General features: G+C 53.8%; 1 protein-coding gene across 1 annotated transcript; it reads left to right on the forward strand.

The window, feature by feature from the left end:
• Positions 1-2,415: 2,415 nt before the first annotated feature.
• BPIFB2 (BPI fold containing family B member 2) lies at positions 2,416-18,702 on the forward strand. Its single transcript, XM_017884130.1, has 16 exons — positions 2,416-2,598; positions 3,366-3,508; positions 6,223-6,316; positions 7,811-7,915; positions 8,782-8,928; positions 10,443-10,503; positions 12,047-12,107; positions 13,286-13,377; positions 13,665-13,850; positions 14,097-14,150; positions 14,593-14,763; positions 15,338-15,405; positions 15,552-15,597; positions 16,295-16,358; positions 16,715-16,791; positions 18,335-18,702. The coding sequence occupies exons 2-16, from the start codon at positions 3,400-3,402 to the stop codon at positions 18,374-18,376; spliced, it is 1,377 nt and encodes a 458-aa protein (XP_017739619.1). The 5' UTR covers positions 2,416-2,598; positions 3,366-3,399; the 3' UTR covers positions 18,377-18,702.
• The last annotated feature ends 4,198 nt before the right edge of the window (positions 18,703-22,900 follow it).

Genomic DNA, 22,900 nt, shown 5'->3' on the forward strand with positions numbered 1-22,900 from the left:
AAAAGAAAGTTCTACTTTTTTACTGGGGAAAAATAAAAGCATAACCAAATGGAAATGTCAGGCTAAGTTTTTTCTGTTAGCCCTGCCTGTAGGGAGCTTGACTCTTTGGACAGCAAAACTAAAATGAATTCACTTTTACCCCCTGGTGGCAATTGCTTAAAATTGCAGGCTAATGACCAATGGGAAGTGGTCCACATACTAAAACTTGAAATGTAAATATGTTAAGTCACAAGGCAAAGGGGAGCTAAAGCTAGAAGAGGAATTTAAGTTGCTAATCAGTCAATCTTGAGATGGGGAGAATATCCTAGATTACCCATGTGGGTGCAATGTAATTGCAAGGGTCCTTATAAGTAGAAGAGGGAGGCAGGGAGATGGCCACACAAGAAGCACTCAGCTCAACATACTGGCTTTGAAGATGGAGGAAGGGACCAGGAGCCAAGGAATAAGGGTGGCTTCTAGAAGCTGGAAAAGGCAGGTGGACAGTTCCTCTCCTACAGCCTCCAGCAAGGAACGCAGCTCTGCCAATACTTCCTTGATTTTAGCCCAGGGAGACCCATCTGGGACTTCAGACCTCCAGAATGGTAACATGATAAATTGTGTCTTAAGTCACTAAGTTTGTGATAATACATTACTGCAGCAAGAGGACACCAATGCAAACCCCTGAGAATATTCAGTGAAGGGGAAACTCTGAAATGCCACCACTACAATTGTTACAAGGGTCTTTCAAATGTATACTCATTCATTTATTCATTCAACAAATATTTATGCATCTAGTATGGTCCAGGTGCTGGAAACAGGGCTGAGCAGAACCAGCTCCCATCCCTGCAGATGCAGGCACAGTGGTTGGCAGAACATTCTGCATATGGCAGGTGCTCACCAAATGGTGCTTACCATTGCTGTAGGGAGCTGGTTGAGATCTGGGATGGGCTGGTGAGAGTCTCCCTCTTTTATGTCTACTGGCTGTCACCCAGATGGCTCCTGTGCTGGAAATATTTAGGAAAAGGAAGTATCCAGGCCAAGAGCAAACACCAAGAGCGGCTTTGGTCAATATTTGCACCTCTGTCCACCGAGTCTGCTGTTTGCATTAGCTATGGTGAGGGTGCAGGAGGGCCCTGTCTTATGCACTGGCGGACAGAGCAAGGCCAGGAGCAGGGTGTCAGGGAGCTCACAGCAGGCTCTTCTCATTCCTCTTTGCCTCTAGATTAGGGGCAGGGGAGCACTGGTTGGGAGGCAGGGCTGGTTCAAGTGAGCTCCAGCTGCCCAGGGGAGGGCTTGATGGTGTCTGTGGTCAGCTTTGTAGGCACTGGTGGGGCCTAGCACAGGGTGGGCCTAGGAGCTGGGCCTGATATTTGAGCTGGTGTGGGGTCAGTGGGAGTCAAGGAGTGCCCTGGAGTTGGGAAAAGGCCCCAAGGCATCCTGTGCCAATGAAGAAAATGGCAAGGCCATCACCTGCTGTGCACAGGTGTATGCACAGCCACATATGTACCTCCCCATCCCAGGAAACAGTCCACTTACGTACACACATGCACCTAACACCACACACTCACAGACCCACAAACACTCAGTAGGCCAAGCCCACACATGCATGCATGTGCACAGAACTCCCCACTTTTGTGGTCCTGTTGGATTGTGTGAATAGACACGCAACACCATAAACCAAGACGCCAACGCGCCCATTTCACGTTCACACCCACACATAAGAGCACACGTTTTCCCTGCACATGTGTACATGTGACTATGCACACACAGCCACACACACGTATCAACACACACAACCCTCATCCACACATGTGCATGTGCAAATTCCTTCATGTGCACACACAGTTCCTTGGGTCCCATATAGTCAAGGCAGAGGCTGGCGTTTGTAATGTGGAAAGAGACAGTGGACGAATCCATTGTGAGTGGAATGTGCATTTGGAGAGAGGCTGGGGTGTTAAGCTGTGGGGATGGGTCACGCACACTTTCTCTTCTGTTCCCTACTGAGTTAGGGCTCAGTTTGTCACTGGGATCAGGGCTCAGCATGTGATCAGGGTCAGAGCTTGGTAACTGGGGTCAGCACTCAGTGTGTGAATATGTGACAGGGTCAGGGCTCAGTCAGTGACCGAGGATGGGGCTCAGGTAACCTTCTGCCCCTCCGAAAAGGGTCATGTTTCTGAGAGAGCTTGGAGGTACCAGGCTTGAGGGGTCATTGCAGCCATCCCCTGCCTATGGAGGGGAGATAGGGTCCTCATAGGCCCCATCCTCCCAGGCCTTGGCTGGGCATAAGGGTACCCTCCTAGAAGCAGTTTCCCTGCCAGAGATCTCCTGGCCCCTAAGGCCATAGCTGCGTAGCCCCAGGGGCTTGTAGTGGTTGGGAGCTGGGCCCGGCTACTGGCTACGTGGCAGCCCCAGCACACATGTGGGATGAGACACTTTGGCAAAGGCCATGTTTGCAGGGAAAACACTTGCAACCACAAGCAAACTTGCCGCTCCCTGGGTCCCTTCCCAGTGAACCCTGCACATTGGGAGCCTTATAAAGTAGCCTCTGCATCTGCCTGCCTGGGGCAGAGGAGGGCTACCCTGGGGCTGAGAGTTCACCTGTCTCAGGAACCACCTGAGGTAAGCATGGGGTTGGGCTGGTACTCCACCTCCGAGGAGTCTTGGCTTCTTTATCTGTTCAATGGGGATGCTACCTCCAGCCACCCTCTGCAGAAGGGTCCTTCCATCCCTGGCCTTGCTGCGGGACCTGGGCAAGTGCCACCATCCTGGGTCTCAGCTGACCCACCTGAGCAGCAGTCCCTCATTCCTGCCTGGCTCCCTCTCCCTGAGTCAGACACAGATCTGCCTACTTGGCCAGACTGCGTCAGGAGTGGATGGGGCCATGTGAGAGGCCTACTCTTAGGCCATTTCTCACCTGGCCAGGAGGGGATGAGGACAGGAGCCACCCTGGGTCTTCCCCTGGCTGAGTTTGGATAGCTGGACACCAGGCTGGGCTGTCACACTGGGCGGCATCAGGTGACACAGTCCTGGGCCTCTTCTTAGGACAGGAAACTACCCTCAGTCTCCCCATTTGGGAGGCTCACCATCCTTCTCTGCCATGGCTTGGGTCCTGCACCTCGTCCCAGCCCACTGTGTGGCCCTAGGCAAGACTGTTTCTTCTCTGGGCATTCGGGGTCATTTCCAGAAGAGACTCCCCATGATTCCTGATGAAGCAAGCAAAGCAGGGTGATGGTTACCAACGCAGAGATGCAAAACGGATGTCTGTGGGCCTGGGGTAGGGCTGGGGTCACCAGTCAGGGCTTGTTCCCTCCAGGCTGGAGCGGGCTTCGGGCGGCTCAGGGGTGGGCTGTTCTGGCTGAGCTCCCTGATGCTTGTTTCTAACCCAGCCCACAGATCCTGTGGCCAGCAGCCAGGGCAGCCATGGCTTGGGCACCTAGGCTGGGCCTGCTGCTGGCACTGCTGCTGCCCATGGTCAGTGCCTCCACACCAGGCACCGTGGTCCGACTCAACAAAGCAGCATTGAGCTATGGTAAGGGGTGTGCCACCCAGAGAATGCCTGCGAGCCTGCACATGCGTGCGCAGTCCTAAGTGTGTGTGCGCATCTGTGAACTCAAAAGCCCTATGAGGACCCAGATTTTAATCGGAAATTGTGTCCCTGGCACCCAGACAGTGCCAGACACACGGCGCTGCTCAACAAATGCTTATTACATAAATGCGTGAGGGGGAGTACGTCACGTGGCCAGTGTGCAAGTGTGCACACATGATTTGCTCACGTGCTTTAGTGATGTGGGCATAGGTCAGTTTGAGGGGCTGTTTTTACCTGTGTGTGTCTACTTATGAGTTTGAAATTTCATAGAGCTGTGCCCATGTGTGTACTTAAGTGCCGGGGAGGGTGCAAGCCCATGACGCTGCCTGGATGTGTGTGCACAGGTATGGCTGTGCACCCTGGGTGTACAGGTTTGTGTATGCGGCGTGTGCACGCACCTGTGTGCTTGGGAGAGACCTGTCCAGCACCGTGATGCAGGCAGTGTTCTAAAGTTATAGCCCTTCTGAGCTCCGTGTGAGAGAACTATCTGCTCGCTGGGTCCCACTGGTGCGAGGGCTCTGTCTTATGGCTTTGCTGCTAGATCCTTCCAAGTCTTACCCCAATCCCCCATGGAGGGCACAATGAGGAAACTTAGGCCCAGGGAGGCACAGACATTGCCAAGGTCCAGGACACCAGCACAAACATGTTTATTCACCTCGAGCTGCCTCTCAGTGAGAATTTGGTTTCCCACCAAACCTGGGAGATCAGAAGCTGTTTTCCCCAAGGCCAAACTCAGATGATAGTGTGAGAAAGTCAGGTCAGACAGTAGATGGGACTTTCAGTGGCCCAGGACACGAAGCAGGGGCTCAGGGAAGTAGCAGGGTTCCCCCACCCCTGGGTACACGCAGCCTTCAGGGACCTTGTATCCGGGCTGATGGGCAGGCAATGAAAGGGGTCAGTGATCCGTGCCAGAGCGTGACATGGAGCCATTCATGGTAGGGCCATGAGGTCCTACCATGAGGTCCGTGCCCTCTGCTGGTAGGGCCATGAGGTCCGCGCCCTCTGCTGGTAGGGCCATGAGGTCCGCGCCCTCTGCTGCCTTCCTGCCCTCTGCCTGTCCTGCGCAAGCCTCCTGTGTTCCCAGGGAGCCCTCCCCCGCTTGCCTGCCTGTGTTTGTTCTTGGCAGAAATCCGGCTGGAGGCCCACGCTGGACGCGTTGCTCCCCAGGCTGGGCTTAGTGGCTACTTCCAGTGTCCTCCCCACCCCATCCTGCAAGCCCCAGAGTTCAAACCCTGTGTCAAAGGAGCACTGTAGATGGAGTCTGAGGTCTGGGTGTGAGTCCCAGCTCAGCTGCAGATGGTTAGGTGGGAGAGGGGTGCTGGGAAACATGGAAACCGCCGCCTTTATGCTTCTTGTTGGGGGAGACTAAGACCCAGAGAGGTGCAGGGACTTCCCAAGTTCCCACAGTGAGTCTGAGCAGTGGGCAGGCCTCTTGACTCCTCATCTGAAGCTCACTTCCAGCACCATTACCTCCTATTTTAATTCAACTCCCATTTAATTAAAACCTCTTGGCCGGGCGCGGTGGCTCAAGCCTGTAATCCCAGCACTTTGGGAGGCCGAGACGGGCGGATCACAAGGCCAGGAGATCGAGACCATCCTGGCTAACATGGTGAAACCCCGTCTCTACTAAAAATACAAAAACTAGCCGGGCGAGGTGGCGGGCGCCTGTAGTCCCAGCTACTCGGGAGGCTGAGGCAGGAGAATGGCGTGAACCCGGGAGGCGGAGCTTGCAGTGAGCTGAGATCTGGCCACTGCACTCCAGTCCAGGCGACAGAGCGAGACTCCGCCTCAAAAAACAACAACAACAACAAAAAAAAACCTCTCTGGGGCCCAGCAGCACAGGTGAGTGAGGATGCCCAGAGGCTCGGGAACCAGGTCCCTTGTCCAAAGCCAGCTTCTCCCGGCCAGGTGCCCTCACCTCTCTGTAAACTGGGCATGATAGTAGGAAAAGTAGAGCACTCAGAACAGGGCCTGGCACTACAGGATCATGACATAAGTGATCGCTGCTATTATTACAAAAATAAATAGCAATGGTAGTAGCTAGCATTTGCTGTGCACTGAGTGTTTACAATGATCCTACGTGACAGATAACATTAGAATCATTGCAAATGTATAGATGGGGAAACTGAGGCACAGAGTAGCCACAGAGGCAGTGAGTAACAGTGAGCACTGGGGTTGGAACCCAGGATCTAAGAGACTCTTGAGTCCTCAGCCTCCAGGTGAGGCTGTTCCCTCCCCTCCCAAGGGATGTCCCCTCTGCTCCCATGGGTGCCTCCGCAGCAGGCCAGGAATGACTGGGAGATGCTCCTTCTGCTTGGGAACTTAGGGAAGGCTCCCAGAGGAGGTGGGATCTGGTTGGAACCTTGCAAGAGGGCAAAGGATTTTGTTGCTTTTGAAGGATGGGAAGAATCAGCAGGATTTTGAGAGGCAGAGTGGGGGAAGGAGGTCATGCCAAGGGGGAGAAGGCCTGGTGCGAGTGGCGCACCCAAGGTGGGCTCGTGGGGAGTCAGCTGCCCTCCACACATGCTTGGAGCAAGTCTACCCCTTCCAGTCTGAGTACCCTCTGCCCAAGGTGCAGGGTAGATGGCAGGCAGTGTGTTCTTGCTACTTGGTGGTTCTCGAGGGTACCCTGACCTCAGTCTACCCTGGCCCCACAGTGTCTGAAATTGGGAAAGCCCCTCTACAGCGGGCCCTGCAGGTCACTGTCCCTCATTTCCTGGACTGGAGTGGAGAGGTGCTTCAGCCTACCAGGTGAGTGCTCCCCTTGTCCAGAGAAGGTGCTCCTGCCACCAAGTGGAGTGTTCCTGCTTGCCAGGTGGGTGCTTCAGTCCACTGGGTGTGTGCTCCTGCCTGCTGGGCAGGTGCTCCTATCCACCAGGCAAAGTGTTCCAGTCCACCAGATGAGCACTCTTCACTGAAGGTGAGTGCTCCCTCCCACCAGGTGAGTGGTCACAAGATGATTTAAGAGACGGACTCAAGGTGGAGATGCTGGTGCCTGGTGCCTCTGAATTAGTGAATTTCTGCCCTCAGAGGCTAAGACTGGCTCCTGGGTCCCCAGGGCTGGCAGGACCCTCTGTTTCTAGAAACTGGACACTGAATTTAGACACGAATCTGAGCCTCCCTTACCTCCACGCCACCCTGCTTAATGCAGAGACTAAAGGCATAGGGAGGTGGAGCATCCCAAACTTAGACACCCCCAGGGCTGGTCAATAGCTGCCTTCCACATAGGAACTCAGGCTCACTACTGTCGGATCTTTGGGTTTCCAAGAGAAAATATACATCTAGAATCCATCAAATTTGGAATGATAGCAACTAATTAAAAAACATTTAAAGGCCAGGCTTGGTGGCCCACACCTGTAATCCCAGCACTTTGGGAGGCTGAGGCGGATCACCTGAGGTCGGGAGTTCAAGACCAGCCTGGCTAACATGGTGAAACCCCATCTCAACTAAAAATACAAAAATTAGCTGGGCATGGTGGCAGGTGCCTGTNAAGCTGGGACTACAGGCGCCCGCCACTTCGCCCGGCTCGTTTTTTTGTATTTTTTAATAGAGACGGGGTTTCACTCTTAGCCAGGATGGTCTCGATCTCCTGACCTCGTGATCCGCCTGTCTCGGCCTCCCAAAGTGCTGGGATTACAGGCTTGAGCCACCGCGCCCGGCCCACATGGCTGTTTGAAAACAGCACCCATGGTTCTCATTTGTAGACACAGGATCGAACCGAGGATTGTTGCGTGCACAGAAGCAGCTTCTGTACAGGGGACCTGAACTGTACTGTGCAGAAATGACTTTCATTTAGGAAATAAAAGACATCACAGGTTAGCTGGAGAGTGCTTGGAGATTTGAAGTGGGGGAGTTTCTGTTGCTGTAGGCTGCGAGCTGCAGACATTGACTAGGATACCAGAGAGAGGATTTCTGCCTTCTGTGGTTCCTGAAGTTTTTCTTTTCCAACCTTTCCAATTTTCCAGGCAGGTGTCAGAAACTGTCAAAAACCTGAGCAATCATCTCACCCAAGTCCTACCCAAAGCGGGGGCCCCCTCTGCATGTTCTCCCTACCAGCTGGTGTCCAGCCTTGGTTGCCTGCCCCGTGGTGATGGAGAACTCACCACCTTCCCCTCACCTCATGGTTCCAATTGTCAGAAAGCCCTTCTTCATAACATCGTGTGGGTATGACTCAGAGCACCCACCTCAGAGTTGATCTCATGGTTTAATGGGGGCCATCCTGTCATCTTGATTACTACCCTGCAGGATCCGGATTCTGAATGTCCATGTGCCCCGCCTCCACCTGAAATTCATTGCTGGTTTTGGAGTGCGCCTGCTGGCAGCAGCTAATTTTACTTTCAAGGTGTTTCGGTGAGCAGATCTCCTTGTTAGGGGGTGAGAAGGGTTTCGGGGATGCTCCGAGGGGGCACAGTGAGGGGATGGGGGTAGCAACTCCTCTAGGACTCTCATCCAGGCCTCTTGACTCCCTGTCCAGTGCTCTGTCTCGCCTCACCCTTGGAGGGGAGCAAGATAGTGAGAGCATTTCTGAGAACCCTGCTCAACAGCTCTGCAACTGGGCAGAGTCACTTCACTTGTTTAGCCCTCAGCTTCCTCATCTGTAAAATGGGATGAACTTCTGCAGAGTGCCAATGGGTTCATTGCTGTGATTATATGACTGTCCTCCCTTTCCCAGGGCAAGGCGTGTGAGAGACGCTCAATAAGCATAATGATCAGAGTTATTTTTGTGTGCCTGGCATCTTACATGTTACCGCATTGAATTTTCACACCATTAGCCGTGCAGTCAGAGGGGTGTTTTATCTTGCTCCTCTACCCTGACACTATGATTTTATGCATGCTTCCTGTGGGCCAGGCTCTGTGATTATCTCACAGGAAACTCAGCACAGCCCTGCGACATAGGTCCCACCAACCTTATGTCCATTTTGCAGAAGAGGAAACTGAGGCTCAGCAGGGTAAATGGCGGCCCAAGGTCTCACAGTGAGAGGCTCCGGACAGCCAGTGCTCACACCCACTGCTGCAACGTCCATGACCCCAAGTGGAGTCTTGGGGCCGGGGGCTGTGGGCCTGCCCCAGGTAGGGCCATCTCACTCTGGGAGCAGGGGGCCTGCCTGGGCCAAGTGGAGGGCAGGCAGGGGCTGGGGAGTTTGTAAGATCTCTTGTCAGTCACGGTAGGCTCTGCTGGGCGGTGCTCCTCAGACTCAGGACTATCCTCCCTGCAGCGCCGCAGAGCCCCTGGAGCTGACGCTGCCTGTGGAACTGCTGGCTGACACCCGTGTGACCCAGAGCTCCATCAGGACCCCCGTGGTCAGCATCTCTACCTGTTCTTCATTCTCAGGCCACGCCAACGAGTTTGATGGCAGTAACAGGTGGGAGTCTGGTGAGGGCAGGGCCACAGGAATCCCAGATGCCAAAGCTGTGCTGCTGTTTTCTGAGCTGCCCACTCAGGACTTTAACCAATGGCCACAAGGGCCTGAGAGGCCCCCATTATTGTGTTTGTTTTATGATGGAGTACACTGAGGCTCAGAGAAGGGGAGAGGCATGCCTGAGGTCACACAGTAAGTGAGCAGCCAGAAACTGGGATCTTTCCAACCCCTTGACAATACACTTTCCATCCCCTTGACAATACACTTTCCATTCCCTTTTCACCACTTGACAATACACACTAGCTATTAGCACACTCTTTGGGGAGAGATTTTGGGTGGATAAGACTGGCTGTTAGGACCTTGGAGACCCACCGCTCCTTACAGAGATGGAAGCCAGGGAGGGGCGGGACCCGCCAAGAGGGACCTCTCGCAGGTGGCGGCTCCCTTCTGCATAAAGGCTGACCGCAGCTCCGGCCTCCAGAGCACCTGTGTGTGCTGAGCACTGTTCCAGGCCCTTTCGGTGGATCATTTCATTTGATCCTCACAGTATCCTACCAGGTAGGTGTTAAGTATTTCCTGCATTTTACAGGAGAGCAAACAGAGGCCCAGAGCAGTTAAGTGACTTGCCTAAGACTACCAGCTGACAAATGGTGTAGCCAGATTCAAGCCCAGGCAGCCTGACTAATCCCATGGCTTGCAAATCCCCCTAGATGATGTCTGTACCTTCCCAGTGTGAGCAGGGCTTGCTGAGGTGTTGAGCATCTTGGAGGCTTAGAAGAATGCAATGTTTGCATCAAGACTGAGCTTTTTCCCCAGAGAGGGGTGTGGCTGTATAAACCCGTTCACACTTGTGTCCCGAGATCATCACGTGTGACTCGTGACCCCTCGCTGTCCTCACAGGCGAGGGATGCTCACAGCTGATTGAAGGGGAGATGGAAGCCAAGAGGCTTTGGAAACACAGACGCCACCCTCCTACCTCCCCAGGGAACTGGTTCAGCAAGGTTGGGCTGTGGCTTGGATCCACATTTTTGCAAATCAAGGAACCATTGGTGCCTATGGAGCACTGTTGAGTTGTTTAAAGGGGAAACGGAGGCCCAGAGCCAGGAAGGTATTTTATTAGGTGTGTCACAGAAAATTGGACCCAAAGCATGAAGCAGACCCAGGATCCCAGCTCGAGCCCCTAACCCAACCTTCACTAGGCTTAGAGTGGCCACGAAGCCAGCTGGCCGAGGTCATGGCCACGTCTGGCTTTTGCAACGCCCTCTCGGTCTCACTTGCCACATTCTTGGCCATTTCCAAACCTTGAGATAAATGACCCTCTCTTTTGAGACTCAATTTCCTTATCTATGGGGCCAATTATGCCAGCACCGTGTGTGGCAGGTGGCAGGGCATCGAATGGGATTGATAGACCTCCTGGCTGAGGACAGAGACTTCTCTTCCCAGACGCGTGACTGTGCTGAGCGACGGGACCTAATGTGTTTGGCAGCCCAGGAACTCTTTCTCTGTTTCTCCCTCAGCACCTCCCATGCACTGCTGGTCCTGCTGCAGAAGCACATTAAAGCTGTCTTGAGTAACAAGGTAAAGGGCTTGCAGGTTTCTCAGAAAGGAGGGCATGGCTTCACCAAGAAGGCACAGTGAAGAAAGAGTGGGATTTCAGGCAGCGGGTACTTTGCTTGGGATTAAAAAAAAAGAAGCCCCTTCATGGTCCCCATGAAGGCAGGGAGGAGGCTGGTGCCAGGGTCCAGGGGAGTGATGGGGAGATACAAATGAGGGCAGAGTTTATGGGGTTGGAGGGGAGGGAGGTTCATCCTCTTGGGACAGCCCCAATTTCATGCCAGAGGGTGGATGGAGTGCGGTTCGTGGGCCTGTGGTGTGTGAAAAGAAGACAGAACGAGAGTGAAAGAGGGTGTGGGCATGGGGCCAGCTGTAGCCTGGATGGGTCTCGGTCCTTTCCAGATGTGCACGGTCTCTGCTTCTGGTTCCACATCTGTACTGAAGGAGACAAAGCCCCTCCTTCGTGGGGCGATTGCAGGCACAAAATGCATTAACATTTCAGAAGAGTTCGGGACAGTGGTGGACAGAGTGGGTGCTGCTATTATTATTGCTGTTTTAGCTCTTGTCATTGTCTGCATGGAGCTGACTTGGTGAGAGAGGGTAGCCCAGGCAGGGGCTAGGGTCCCCCTGCCCGGGGGAGCTCATTTTCTCCCTGCCCTATCCCATCCCAACCCCACTACAGCTTTAAGGGGCAGTAGTAGAGACGAAGTCAACCTCCCGCATGCCACCCCACGCCCCCCAGAGGGTGACTGCAGCATGCCCACCTTACAGATGAGAAAACCGAGGCTCAAGGGGTGAAGGTGGGACAGCTCCTCTTGAGAGTCCTGCGGGATGCCCAAGTGGATGGCTTGACTTTGCCTGTTGGTCCAGCCTCTTCCTCTCCTTGTAGTCCCCCTGCTGCCCTCATAGCCAGCCTCTTCTGGGCAAGGGGCTTCAGGCAGCACTGCAGGAAAGAAGACCCACCCTCTCCTCTTCCTCTTGACCTCGCCCTGCACAGCCTCGCCAGCTCTTGCCTGGTCAAGGCTGTGAGTGCCCCTGGCCTTGCAGTTCCTCCTCTGCCCCCATCTTCTATCGCACGGATCCCAGCATAATATACTTATCTGGCTGCCCATGGTGCCCAGGGGAAACCTCTGTAGCTCCCTGGCCTGGCATCTGAAGCTTGGCTGGTCTGGCTTGCTGATCACTGCCTGCCCCTGCGTGGGCACCACCCTCCCACCAGCTGAGCTTCAAGAGTGAGCTCTGAGCCCCGTTGCAGCAGACTCCCTGCCTCAGTTGCTCAAGCCCAGCTGTGACCACCTCTGCTGGGCTCCACGGCCCCTGTTCTTTCTTCCGTGCCTGGCGACCTATGCTTACACTGCCATCAGCCTTTGGGCTGCTTCTCCTCTGTTTCTTTGGTGCCTGGAAGGGGTCCTAGGAGATGCCCACTGGCTGGTGGAGGAAGGGGTTCCAGGCATGGCGTACAGGTTGGGGAGGCTTCTAGACAGGGACTCTAGACCCCTCCCAGCCTTATGCCCTCCAGCCTGAGGGCTGCCCTAACCCCAGCCTCCTTCTCTCTGTCTTACCACAGCTGTGCCTGAGCATCTCCAACCTGGTGCAGGGCGTCAATGTCCACCTGGGCACTTTAATTGGTAAGATCTGGGAGCCAGGGGAGGGGGGTGGGGTCTCTGGGACCCCCTGGAGCCCCTAGGACCCTCCAAAGGTTCCAGTCTGGATCACGATCGAACTCTAGGAGGGTCAGTTGTAGGGTGACTGAATTGTGAGCTTCCAAAACAGTATTATTATTCATGAAATCTGGGAATCTCCAAATTCTAGAACCAAAACCAAGTCTTTGATTCTAGAATCTGCATATCTTAGATCAAAAAAGCTGAAAAAAATCACAATTTTGAAATCATGAGTCTTAACATTGGAGAATCCAAGGACCAATGACACTTAGAATCTAGAATCATTCTAGAATCTAGAATCCTCATTCCAAAGACCAGCTCTTGCCTCGGCCTCCCAAAGTGCTGGGATCACAGGCGTGAGCCACCGTGCCTGGCCTCGCCCTTTGAAACTTCCCCGCAAGAGTATTCTGAGGCTCAGAGGAGTTGGGCTCTGAGCTGTGCCTCCCTGAAGGCTGCTCTGAGCTGTGCCTCCCTGAAGGCTGCTCAGAGGGTCTGTCAGGGAAGCTGGACTTCTGTGATCTTGCATAACTGGCTCCAGTGGGGTGTGCCCTTAGAGTTCCCACAGAAGACAGTGTGATGGGGTGGGGAGATCATAGCTTGGGGTCAGACTGACCAGGTATTACACTCCTGGGTAAGACTGAACCTCACCAGACTGTGTGTGCGTGTGTGTATGTGTGTGTGCGCATGTGTGCATGCATGTGTATAAAATAACCCTACAGGACTGTAACGAGGATTGAATGAGATACTGTAAGTCCAATGTCTGGACCTTGATAAGTGAGAGCTCTCTTCTTTTTCTGTGGTTGCTTCTCACCTTTGTCCGGGGATATTTGTGCCTGAACTGGGCCCTTCTCCTTCCTTCTAACTTGGAGTCACTAGTCTTCCACCGAGGGGGAAAGCAGAAACCATACCTGTTAGAATTGTGTCTAAACTAAGAGTCAGCAGGCTGTGAGTAGTTTAATCCTGGCCGTGTGCACTTTGCCACTTAAATTTGCTTATTCAGAGGCTTGCTCTGCCTCTTTTGTTTTGTGGCCTGGCTCTGGCTAATCAGGATAATCAGACAATAAATAAACTTTTCTGGATAGGTGAAACGTTGGTGAGCAGTGCTAAATATGTCATCTTTTCTTCTCCACCCTGGTTTCATGAAGGCCTCAACCCTGTGGGTCCTGAGTCCCAGATCCGCTATTCCATGGTCAGTGTGCCCACTGTCACCAGTGACTACATTTCCCTGGAAGTCAATGTAAGTGCCTCCTGGCCAGCCCAGAGCTGGGGGCTTGCTGCCCCTGGAGTCCTTGGTGTTCCAGAAGATTCCTAAAGGAGTGGGGGAGTGGGAAATGAGAGGAGGAGCCAGAACAGTGTCCCAGCCGGGGGCACGCCACACGGGCAAAAGTGTGAGCTAGACATATGGCATCTTGCAGGGGGTGGGGGGACAGGGAGTGGCATCTAGGAGCCCAGGTTCTGCCATGGAGCCACCTCCCTGCTGAGGCCCTGCCGCTTTTCTCCCATTTCCCCCTCCTACCCCCACAGGCTGTTCTCTTCCTGCTGGGCAAGCCCATCGTCCTGCCCACGGATGCCACCCATTTTGTGTTGCCAAGGCATGTGGGCACTGAGGGCTCCATGGCCACTGTGGGCCTCTCCCAGCACCTGTTTGACTCTGCGCTCCTGCTGCTGCAGAAGTCCGGCGCCCTCAACCTGGACATCACAGGGCAGCTGGTGAGGGCCCGACCTGCAGCCCAGGGCCTGTGGGGCAAGAGCTCCCTGTGGCCCAGCCTAGGGAGACCCCCCAGAGGCCATATTGTGGGGAGATGGGACTGCTAGAGTTGGCGCCACAGGGTGGCTGTTGGAAGGATTAAACAGGGGCTATGGGGAGCGATTGCTTGGGAGAGACAATCTATAGTGGTGATCTATCTTGGGAGCAGCTGCCCTAAAACCTGTTGTGGCCTGGGGGGCTGATTTCAGAGGTCGGATGACAACCTGCTGAACACCTCTGCACTGGGCTGGCTCATCCCGGAGGTCGGTGATGTTTCTGATCATTCCAGGGGTTGAGATAGGGGACGGGGGTGGGGATTCTCCGGGTCGTGGGATCTCTGCTGGCTCTTATCTGTCCCCAAGTGAAGTTCAGCATCTGTCCTTAAACCTACTGCTCCATCGTGGGGAGGCTCCACCTTCTGCCCAGACATCACACTCTGTCTCTCCGTGCCTTCACTTGAGCAGTGTCTGCTGTTTGGAAGGTCTTTCTCCTCCCTTTCCCTTATCCTTCTTCAAGACCAAGCTCAGGGTCACCTCCTCGGGGAGACCCAACCCCCTCGTCTGGTCCAGCGGCCTGTGGGGGACCCACCTCTATGCCCAGTCACATGCGGCACCATGGTGGCCCAATCAGCATTGGAGGAGTGACTGACCAGAGAGCCTGCCAGCCGCTGCCCCAGCAGGGCCTCCTCCGCCTCTGCCTCCCCAGGTGGCCCGCCAGTTCCCCGAGCCCATGCCCGTAGTGCTCAAGGTGCGGCTGGGTGCCACACCTGTGGCCATGCTCCATACCAACAACGCCACCCTGCGGCTGCAGCCCTTCGTGGAGGTCCTGGCCGCAGCCTCCAACTCGGCTTTCCAGTCCCTCTTCTCCCTGGATGTGGTGAGTGCGGTGGGGCTGGCCGGAAGGCGGGTAACTGTCACGGAGACCTCCCTCCCTGCTGTGCTGTCCCCTCTTTGCTCTGCTCACACTAGTGTCTTCGCTGTTCCTTGAACATGTCAGGACACTCCTGCCCCGGGACCTTTGCATGTGCTGAGCCCTTGGCCTAGGACTCTCCCACCCTGGCTCTTGGCATGGCCAGCTCCCCCTCCTCTTCCAGGTCTCAGCTTAAATGTTGCAGCCTTGCTGGCCCACCCTGAGTAAGAAGGTCCCTGTCAGCCTTCTCAGCACCTCCTCTCTGTGTTTGTGGCCCCTGCCACTCTCTGAAAGGATGGCTTCTGGTTACTGTGGTTACAGTCCCTGTCTCCCACAGCTGGCGGCTCGTTCCCAGGGCAGGGAGCTGGTTTGTCTTGTTCACACTGTGTTGTTCCCAGCGTTCAGCGTGGGTCCTGGCGCATAGAGGGGACTTCACAGCCACCTGCTGCCTGAATGAGTCGGGGGATGGGTGGGAGGCTGGGTAGCTGGTGCCCCCCTTGTGCCTCTGTGCCCTCTGACCCTGCTCTCCCCATATGCCCAGGTAGTGAACTTGAGCCTCCAGCTCTCTGTGTCCAAGGTGAAGCTTCAGGGGACCACATCTGTGCTGGGGTAAGCGAGCCCACCTGGACCCAGCAGCCTCAGTGTGTTCTTGTGTGCAATGGGTCCACCACTACCCCGGGTCACGGTGTCAGCCAGGGAGCCTGGAGGTGGGGAGGTGCCAGACCCTGTCCTGAATTCTCCTGCTTCTCTTTCAGGGATGTCCAGCTCACAGTGGCCTCCTCCAACGTGGGCTTCATTGATGTGAGTGTGCGGCTGTGGCCTCTAGAGAACCCCCTCCTGGGTGGGGCATGTCTTGAGCCTGGGAAAGCCATGTCTGTGTACGTGTGCGGACCCGTGTGCTTCTGTCTGCCACTATAGTCAGGCTTCCCTGGGCTGCTTGGGGACAGTGGCCAGTCAGTCAGTCTGCCTGATACTCTGCCTGGCAGTCGATGGTCTGTCACCCAACCCTCAACCCAAGAGTCCATCGGTTGGTTGGACAATGAATGTTAGCTGTCCTTTCAGCCAGGTGATGTGACTGGGTCATCGGCCACCATACATCCACTTGTCAGCTGGCATGCCATCAACATGCCCCCCTTCTGCCCAGCTGTCAGTCTGTCTGTCTGTCGGTCATCTGTGTCAGGCAGTCTGCTGGCCAGTCCACCTGTGGGTCACACAGTGTGTGAGTGTCCAAAGTCAGTGCCTGTCCCTCAGCCTCCCCTCCGGTGAGCACTGCCACTGGGTGTGATCCTGAGGAGGCAGAGCCAGCCCTGGGAGTGTTGCTGGGCCCCACTTGAACCCAGGACATGGGTGATCTGCCCTCCTCCCTCTGCCTCAGCCTTTGCCACCCATCCGTTGTCTATCTGTCTGTCTCTGTGTGTATTTATGTATGCACCTTACTGTCCATCTCTCCTGGCCCCTCGGCTGGGACTGGCTCATCTCCCTGGCTCCGTGGCCACAGACAGATCGGGTGCGTGCACTGATGGGCACCGTTTTTGAGAAGCCCCTGCTGGACCATCTCAATGGTAAGCCCTGCCCTCCACCCCAGCAGGGCCCCTCTGGCCCCCTCCGTACCCCACATCTGCTCAGTGCTCAATCCCAGCCCCCTTCCCACTTTCCAGACTCAGAGGATGAGAGGGGGCCTCTGAAGTCTAGCAGCCCATGTGTGCATGCCCGTTGGCACACATCTGTGTAGCAGCTGTGTGATCTTCACCAAGTTCCTTTTTCTCTCTGAGCCCCAGCTTCCCCTTCTGTAAAACGGGTATAATAATAATGGCATCCATCTCCCAGGTGCCTGTGAGGACTCAGTGCTGTGATGCATATGAGGGCTTCAGCACAGGCTGGCTCCAGGGGACGATCCTTTCTTCTTTCTCGCCTGCAGCTCTCTTGGCCATGGGAATTGCCCTCCCCGGCGCGGTCAGCCTCCAATATGTTGCCCCTGAGATCTTTGTCTATGAGGTGAGAGCCTTTGGGTGTGACCAGAGGGGCCTTCTTCACTCAGAGGGACTGAGTGACGTGGGGGTCACCTCTCTCCCTCCCCACCTGCTGCCACAAAGACCGGGCCATGAATCCTTAACTACAATGAAATGAAAAGTCCAGGATGCCAAGAGACGCTGGGTCGAAGGTTTCATTCTTCCTTTAGTCCTCATAAAATATCATCCCAGGCCACACTCGGGGAATTGGGGCTTTCACTTATCCCATGATCCTGTGCCCTGGGATGGGCACGACCCCTTTGGCATCTGGGGCAGATGACAGTGAGACTCCTTCTGCTTTGTAGACAAACTGTGCAGGCTGGGTGGGAGTAGGGAACTTCCTGAACTTTCTAAAATTGCTTTCCCTGGATCTGAAATCATGGGCCCAGGGTGAGATTCAATCACAACACTGCCCAGGGAGAGATCCTACCTGGGATATAAAAGGAAATTCACTCAACAAGACATGCCTAAGACAGAAAGCTGAACCCAGGTCTCTCAAGCCCAGTGTCTCCTGTGCCGTTCATACCCCATGAGTGTGGCCTGCTGATGTAATTCCAGGGAGGATGCCCTTGCTCCTTAAGAACTACTGTCTCAAGGCACTTGGGTGATCCGCCCCCACGAGAAGGAACAATTGGTACCCAGAGGAGCAGGGCTATGTGGGAATTTCCCTAGAACTTCCCAGAACAGGCACGGTTAGTGGCTGACCCACCTTGGCCGTTGACCCAGCCCCTGGGTCAGAGGCGACAAGTCCCTAGTCCAGTACCATCTGATGGAACTTTCTGCAAGGATGGAAGTTTGTACTGTCCAAAGCAGCAACCATGATCAGTCACGGGTGCGTGTGGCCACTGAGCACTGAAGTGTGGCTAGTGCAACTGTGGACCTGAATTTTTTATTTTATTTCATTTTAATGAATTTCAATTTAATTAGCCATAGGACTAATTAGCCATGGCCACCAATGTGGTTGCCTTATTGGGCTACATAGTCCTAGGCTATGAGCTGCATTGTGGCAGGAACTGGGTCTGGCTTCTTCTCTGCTGGTCCCCAGCACCTGCCACAGAACTTGGCTTGTAGTAGAGGCTTGATGAAGGTTTACTGAATGAATGAATGAATGAATGAATGAATGAATGATCGGCAGCCCTCCAGAATGCTCCTGCAGCGGAGTGTAGCATAGGGGAGCTATCGGGGGGGCGTGCCTGACTCTGCTGGAGAGATTTGGACTTGGAGAAGATGCTCCATGGTTCTGGGCTCCCATTCATAAAACATCAATGGTATCCACCGTCGGAACAGCAACCAGTGCCTTCCTGGGGGGTCTCACTGCCTCCTCACAGTGGCCTTGTGAGGTGGAGCCTGTTACTACCCCCAAAGTGATAGACTGGGAAATTGAGGCCCAGAGAGGCAAAGGACTCTCCTCACAAACCAAAACAAGAATGGCAGAGCAGAACTCAGAGCCAGGCTATGGGGGCGGCTGGGGTCCTGCCTGTGCCTCCTCTGACCCTCTGACCTGGTCCATCATTTCCTTTGCCCTTCAGGGCTACGTGGTGATATCCAGTGAACTCTTCTACCAGAGCTGAGGCAGGACCACTGGGAGGCCTGAAAGTGGGCCAGCTCCCTGCTCAGGCGAACTTCTTATCTCAAGTCACTGGGGAAACTGAGGCAAAACCATACTTAGTAATCACCAACAAGCTGGACTGCCCAGCTGGGCTGTTTTATCTTCCCTGAGTGCCTGGGTCTCCCTCCCTCACTTCTGCCCTATCCCTTCCTCCTCCTCTCCTCCTCCCTCTTCCCTCACCTCCCCCCTCCTTCCTCTGTCCAATCCCCAGGGGGAGCAGACTGCTCCTACAGGCTGTATAGAACTGCCCTCTTGCATTAAACAACTTCTCTTGAGCTGCAACTTTCAGCCAAGCACAGCAAACTCTTTGTGTACCTAAGGCCAGTTCCCTACAGTCTCCAGGTTCTGTCTGTCCCTGGAGCCACAAACGCTGCCTGGGAGAAGAAGAAGACATAACCACATCTCTGTTGATGACATCTCTGTTGATGACATCTCTGTTGACTGTATCACCTCTTTGCCTGGGGGTGCTCCTATTTTGAAAAAGGACCCTGGAGAGCTGCACGGATGAGTCTGAAGTTAGAGCACCATGGTGGCACTTTGGGCACGGTGCTCCTTGCCTGGCGGCTTGCCCCATCTTGTAACTAGAACCTTATAGGAGCCCCATGACTCAGGCAGGCAGAGACTGGAGTTCCATTTTATGGATGTGGGGACTAAGGTCCACTGAGGAGGGGAATGCATGGTGTCTGAGAGCTGGATGGTGACACAACCTTCCTGCAATCCAGACATGAGCTGTCTGTTTCCCTCTCCCATTCTCCAGCTCCCAGAACTGGACCTTGTCCCTGAGCCACGAACTTCAGGTGATGGGGAGTTCATTGCTCTTCTAGGCAGCTTCCCCGTCTTTGGTTTACTCCAGTTACAAGCAAGATTTTTGTCCTAAGGAGGCAGCATCTGCTTCCCGGGCCTCTGCCCTTCTGGTCACACTGAACATGTCTAACCCCTTTTCCCTCTGAATGCCCTTCACACCCAGTGAATCACACAGGACAAGATGACCTAAGAAACACCCAGGGATGTAAATGCCAGCAAGTCAAAGTCATGTGATTTTCTAACCCTGATAAGTTAATCTCTTAGCCAGAGACAGGATTCCTTCCTGCCTAGATACATGGGATTTATGTTCTGTTTATGTTTCCCTTGGGGAGTAAAAGTGCCTCAATTTTTACCACCAGTAAGCAAAACCTGTGGTGCAGTGTGACCCTAGTCACTCTTCCTGTGAGGGTTCAGGTAAAGTGCCTCAATTTTTACCACCAGTGAGCAAAGCCTGTGGTGCAGTGTGACCCTAGTCACTCTTCCTGTGAGGGTTCAGGTTCAGGTTCATTCCTAAAGTTTCCAGTGTGAGAGACTGAAGGGACTGGACCAAGCCAGGAGGCTTGGTGGTGGAGAACAGGTTGGGGGTGGTACTGAGAGAGTGGCAAGGGGCAGGTTGGAAAATCCACCCCCATGAGTTTGCTCAGGAGAATGTGACTTGTATTTCATTTGGTTATTTGGTTAATTAAGTCATTCATCCTACTTTTATTGAGGGTTAAAATAGGCTCAGTTCTAGAAGTGAGGAAGGGAGATCCAGGCACTCAGAGTGGTCTGGAGTATGAAAGAGACAAAAATCTTAAGATAGAGCCACAGTCTATAAAGTTAATAACCTAGGGAAAGATTACGAGCTCAATATGTCAGTCCAGTTATCTATCTATCTATCTATCTATCTATCTATCTATCTATCTATCCATCCACCCACTCATCAATCCATATAACCATCCATCCATTTGTTCATCCATCCGTTCATCCATCCACCCACCCATCAATCTATATAACCATCCCTCCATTTGTCTATCATCAATCCATCCATCCATACATCCACCTACTCACTATCCATCAATCCATATAACCATCCATACATTTGGTCATCCATCCATCCACCCAGCCATCAATCTATATAACCGTCCATCCATTTGTCCATCATCCAACCATCCATCCATCCACTCACTAACCATCAGACCATATAACCATTCATCCATTTGTTCATCACCCATCCATCTGTCCATCCATCCATCCATCCATCCATCCATCCATCCACCCATTTATTCAGTCATTTTTTCCAACCAGCCAGGCTTTGTTTGTACTCATGATATACCTATTTCAATAATACATATTCTTTTAGGAGAAGGGGGGATGAAAATGCCTGAGTCAAGCTCCCTGCCCTGAAGGAAGCTGGTGGTCTGTCCAAAGAGAGTTGCCCTAATCCTAAGGGATGCCTTTGGTCATTCAGTTAGGTGCCTGATGGGCTCTGGCTGCTGAGAGGGACAAATGGGTATAGCAATCTGAGTCCAGTTAGAGGATAGAAATCACACAGGAGCTCAAACAGGGGAAGTTTAACATGAAGAGTTATTAACTATGACAAAAGAGTCACTGCAAGACACAAGGAAACTCTATATGGTCCTCTAGGGCTGAGGGAGAGTACCCAAGGAAAGACAAACTCGGAAGGGCTTCAGGCCTCATTAGAGAAGGCATTGCTCAGCCTGCTGGATAGCACAGATGTTGGCTGGTGTGGCCAGGCTGGAGATGGCCTGAGCTGGCCTAGAGTTTCTGGGCAAACAACAGGCAACTAAGACCTTGGGAACCAGTGTGCAAGCAGCATGGGGGGATGAAAGAGGGGAGCGCTGGGGTGTAACTTGCATGTGGAACAGCTCAGGGTGTGGCTCTCTGGGCTATAGGTGACTGGATAGAGGTGACATGGGGCTACTTACAGAGGAGTCTGGGCACTGGCATGGGCAGGAGGCCTTCAGAGGGGCTGGGCCAGATGGATGAGGGTATTTTTTTTAGGGTGAGCTCTAATTTCTGTTTGGAAGGGCTGGCCCCAGGCTGAAGCTGCAAGTTTGCAGAGGGATTGAGTTCTGGACCCATGGCTGGGACAGGCTTCACCTGCACACACTCACATAGCCAACCACAACCCACACTGGAAATTGTAGGAAGCCTCTTCCTCGTGCACTGCCCTCTCCTGAGAAAGGTTGACATCATGCTCACTGTAAAGGAGAAATGCTTAAATGAGTCCCATTGCTTATCATGGAACATACACTGAAATGTGCTTTCAGAGCTGAGGGGCGGTAATAAATTGCTAACTGACACAATGGGGCAGAGGAGAAAAGGTCTGTGTTTTCCCAGCTCAGGTTCCTTTGCAAATCTCTCACTTGTCCACTTGCATGGCCCACTCTTCGCCCTGAATGTCTACCCTGCATATTTCCTTGCTAGGCTCTTTGCCCAACATGGGATGTCTTTACTGGAGCCTGCTACCCCCACGCAGCGGCTCAAATGCAGTCTCCCCTGGCCACAGTGTGGGGTGACCTGCCTGCCTTGCTTCAGTCTTCAAACCCCTCCTCCCCAATCACTCTGATGCCCTTTGATTGCACACCATGGTTATTGGTGTCCATGGCTTCCTTCTCCACCGTGCCTCCCTGACCCCTCCCAGAGCCCAGCACACAAGTGCATCATAAATGTGCAGCGAGTGAGCTGTTTGCACACATAGACGGTGGAGCTCAACCCTAAGCCCTGGGCAGGCCATGTGGAGAGCCCTATCCTCATAGGCAGGTGAGGGCTGCTAGACTTGGAGTCCCCTGTGTTGGGTCCCTGGCGGGTCAGTGGGGAAGGGAAAAGATGACACTGAGCTTCAGGACCAGCCCAGTCTCCAGAGTCTGAGAGTTAGAGGGAGGAAAGGAGGATAGGGAAGGCTCCCTGGAGGAAGGAGCCTTGGCTGGTCCTGGAAGCATGACTGAATTTAGAGCTGGAGGCAGGGAGGGCGTTATAAGGAACCAGGCAGGGCGATTCTGGGGCCCGGGAGAAGAGAGGAGCCCTGTTGGGTATACCTTGGAAGGTGTTGGCCTGGGCTCTGGAGCCCTTGGATCCACATTGAACCCCCAGCTGTGCCATTCACTCGCTGTATGACCTTGAGCAAATGACTTGACTTCTCTGAGCCTTAGTTTCTGTAGCTATAAAATGGAGAAAATTGCTGAAGTGCCCGCCTCATAGGGTAGTTCTGAGGATTAAGTAGGTGAGTGTAAATAAACACTTAGCGTGATGCCTGGTACAGGGGAATGCACAGTACATGGGTCCTACTGTTATTGGCAGCAGTATAGAGTTCTACTCCCTCATCCATCATAAAGAGGATTAAACAAAAGTGGCCCAGAGAGGTTGAGGGAGCTGCCCAAGGCCACACAGCTTGCAAGGGCAGTGGCTGGGACTGGGTCAGGTCCCTGAACTCATTCAAGGGGTTTCTGCTGTTTCTCCCGCCCCATGTCCTTTCTGCTGTCCACCCCAAATACGCTCCTTAATACCCAGATGGCCCTGGTGGGAGGCAGGGAGAGCCAGGAAACTGCAGTCAAGACACACCAGGGTGGATCTGTGGGCAGTAAGAGGATTTAAGTCCTGTCTGTCTGTCTGTCGGGGGCGGGTCAACAGGGATAAGACGATGCTATCTGTGGACCTGGCTCCTGCAGCTCAGGGCCTG

Source organism: Rhinopithecus bieti, unplaced genomic scaffold (assembly GCF_001698545.2).
Source record: "Rhinopithecus bieti isolate Rb0 unplaced genomic scaffold, ASM169854v2 scaffold_14455, whole genome shotgun sequence".
NCBI classification, from domain to species: domain Eukaryota; kingdom Metazoa; phylum Chordata; class Mammalia; order Primates; family Cercopithecidae; genus Rhinopithecus; species Rhinopithecus bieti.